This window comes from Monopterus albus, unplaced genomic scaffold (assembly GCF_001952655.1).
Source record: "Monopterus albus unplaced genomic scaffold, M_albus_1.0 scaffold273.1, whole genome shotgun sequence".
Taxonomy (NCBI): Eukaryota; Metazoa; Chordata; class Actinopteri; order Synbranchiformes; family Synbranchidae; genus Monopterus; species Monopterus albus.
In genome coordinates, this window is record NW_018128153.1 from 138,984 (window position 1) to 142,380 (window position 3,397).

General features: G+C 43.0%; 1 protein-coding gene across 3 annotated transcripts in view; it reads right to left on the bottom strand.

The window, feature by feature from the left end:
- The window catches only part of prkar1b (protein kinase, cAMP-dependent, regulatory, type I, beta), a 63,780-nt gene that overhangs the window by 27,860 nt on the left and 32,523 nt on the right, over positions 1-3,397 (bottom strand). For all 3 annotated transcript variants that reach the window (XM_020622143.1, XM_020622142.1, XM_020622144.1), the window contains one exon: positions 1,695-1,756. In XM_020622143.1, the coding sequence (XP_020477799.1) occupies positions 1,695-1,756 (62 nt within the window). The remainder of the gene's footprint in view (positions 1-1,694; positions 1,757-3,397) is intronic.

A 3,397-nucleotide genomic window follows, 5' to 3' on the forward strand; every position in this document is an offset into this window, starting at 1 on the left:
GAACACACCCTCTGGTCCCCCTTCTTAAAAAGAGGGACCACCACCCCGGTCTGCCAGTCCAGAGGCACTGTCCCCGACCGCCATGTGGACAATGGAGGTGGAGAATATGGTCCACTCGGACTCAATGTCTCCAACCTCCCCTGGGATCTGGTCAAAGCTCTGCCGGAGGCAGGAGTTGAAGATCTCTCTGACGGGATTCTGCTAAACATTCCCAACAGACCCTCACAATACGTTTGGGTCTGCCGAGTCTGTCTAGCTTCGTCCCCCGCCATCGGATCCAGCTCACCACCAGGTGGTAATCAGTTGACATGTTGTTCTACTGGGAGACTTCAACGCCCACGTGGGCAGTGACAGTGACACCAATTCTCTCTAACCTTACAAAAACAGTGCACTAACAGACATGTAACATGTTTTTTTAAACTTACAGTTAACTTCCACTGAGTAGTTGAAACATTACTCACTTTAGCTCCAAGGTTAGTAAATCCAACCAGTGGTCGCTGCGTGTTCCCCACATGACCACATACAGTCCCAAAGTAGTGAAATTAATTCCAACAGGTAGCGTAGCGCTGAGAGTAACATCATTGGTAATCTGCTCATTAACCACCAACACATCACATGAGGCAGACACATTGGCCTCAAGCAGTCAAAACAAACAAGTACTGTGCTCTGGGGGGATCCAGCATTGATGAGCTGATCAGTCACCGCAGCGGGGGCTTCACTGGCCGGATGCTTGTAGGTCAGACCCAGTCAGGTAAAACTGTGAGTCCCTATACAGGAACATTCCCGGACATGCAGCGACCTCAGGCCCTGTATTTTTCTCCACATCTGGTCACACTGCAGCAGCAGGAGGTAAAATATATCCACAAAACCAGACGCAGTCAAAAAATTCCGAGTGAGAGTTTGAGTCGTGTCTTTTGCGTGGAAATACATACACCTCATTTTTTGAGCTTTAGGTCATGTCTAAGATGAAAATTCATTGTTGTAACATTGTAGATAAGTCAAAAACAAGGAAAAGCATGCCATGGGCCCTTTAATGTCTATGTGAGTTTGTGTTTGGAAGGCAAGCTCCACCAGTGCAGTTTAGGTGATTTTGTGCAGGTGTGTGAATAGCATTATCTGAAAGTTGGGCACTTGTCTGTGCAAATGTATGCGTTTCCAGTGTTTTAAATATGTGTTTAAACGTGTGTCTGTGTATGATAAGAGTTTGAGTGGTGGGGCACTGGAAAAACAGTCTGGCCCTGCTGTGCTCTTCAAAATCCTGGAATGTGAGTGAAGGCTTTAATGACTGTAGTTAGACAGAGGAGAGGGACCTGACATGTGGTGCAGACTAAAAGAGGGAGAGGAAACGAGACGGAAACATGAGCGTAACAGGATAAAGTGAATGTGAGTCTTGATAGCAGTGCAAAGATGTGTTCTTTGAGATAAAGCTATTACAGTTAATTAGTGAGAACAGCATCTTAATTGTTTCCTTTCCACCAAAATGGGTGTGTGAATAAACTGTATGCCAAGACAAAGTAGCTCACAAGCATTGTCATTAATATCTTAAATATCTACAGTATTTGAATGTATGTTTAACCCTGGTAGGGCATTCAGTTTATCTGCCACATTCCACTTTATTTAGTCTACTGTGTACAATCACAGAGTTCAGAGAACTGCACATACATTCAAATGATAAAAATAACCTTTACACATACCTTGCTGGATAACCGTTTCCCCTGCAATGTGGGTGACTGGGAACATGGCATCAAATATGTCACTGGGCAGACAAAAGACAAAAAGGGGAGAGGAAGAAAGGATGAACAGTTATTACCAACATACCTGCTATTACTTTGCATTACACCCCACTGTTCTTCTGAAACGTTTACTTACTTGGACTCACAAAAATATACACACACAAGAGTTTGCTCTACAAAATAGTGGCATGATGGAAAAGACAGAGCAGCTGTGTGCACTCTACCAGACTGGGGATGACCCCACATCCAACCAAACACCCACCTATGCCCAGTTAAAACCATGATAAACAACAAAGGTATGCCAATAAAAACACACACACTTCCTTTAGTCTTTAGAGTGAACTTTGTGACTTTTAATAAATGTATCAAACATAGAATATCGTAGCTATAGCGACTTACTCTGCATCTTTGCATTGCACTAGTATGGTACGCAGGATTAAACAAAACTCTGTGTTGTTACAGCACATGATCAAAGCCTGTATTGCTGAGTGCATCTTTTAAAAGAAGCACTGAGAAAACAAACAAAATGACGGCTGTGCCTAAGCACTTAACTTCTGTTTCAGCCCGGCAGGGAAAGCGCCTGTTAGACTGTTCCTAATCGGGCTGTTTAAATGCATGAAGCCTCAGCAGATTAAAGTTCCACTGCCGGGATGTGTTTGGACAAGAGAAAACTCAGTATCCTTCCTCTCCTCCTCTATGCCTGTCTCACACCTTCAGGGGGTATTTATCTATCTAATCAGTTACATACCACCCGTCTTATAGATAAATATTGAAAAAAAAAAAAACAATAAAAGAGGGTCAGGCATATCAAAGACATACAAGACCTGCTGAGTGAATGAGGGCCAAGTTTGAGCCTGTTCTTCGTTATGCGTTTGTGTGACTTAATGTGTGTATTTGAGCCAGTCTGTCTGCGTCTGAGTATATACTGCCTCTGAAAACACACAAGTTTGTACAAAAAAAAAAAAATGTGTGGGTGTTGAATATGTCTTTGCTCATGACAGTACATTAGACTATGCAGCACTTAGAAGCGAAAAGGCTTACACAGCCAAACACTACTTGCTGCACACCACAGACATAAAAGTGTTGTTCTTCATGAACCTCCTCGGTAAAAAAAAAAAGTGCAGGTCAACAGATGGGAAGAGATCTGAGGATGTAGCTGAGTGGTTTCGAAATGAATGGACCCTGCTGGGATTTGTTTATATGACATCGAATAAAAAGCAGACTTAAGAAGGTGGACAGGAGCCAACTTCACCCACAGGTAGGCCCTGTGCAATGCACCTGGCCACTGACTCACAAATATTCCAAAACACACATACCAAAAACATAATCTTTGAAGTGCACAAGCTAAAAAATGCACAAACACACAAACCTCTAGTATGTGGTACTATACATATAAATGGTACAATCAAGTGGTCAAAACACAGACACACACACAACATATTTAAGCATTTGCATCAGGATGAAAACACACATTCTGGCACACTCATATGACACACAGACTCAGTCTTTGATGTTCATTAGTCAGTGCAACATCTGCACGAGTGCCCTTAACTCTCCTCACATCTGAGACCACCTGCACTTGGCACGGAGTCTGTTTTATCAGGGAGCTTTGGAGCAGTGGGTTCCAGGTCATGCATAATTAATTATGTGTGGTTTATGAAAAA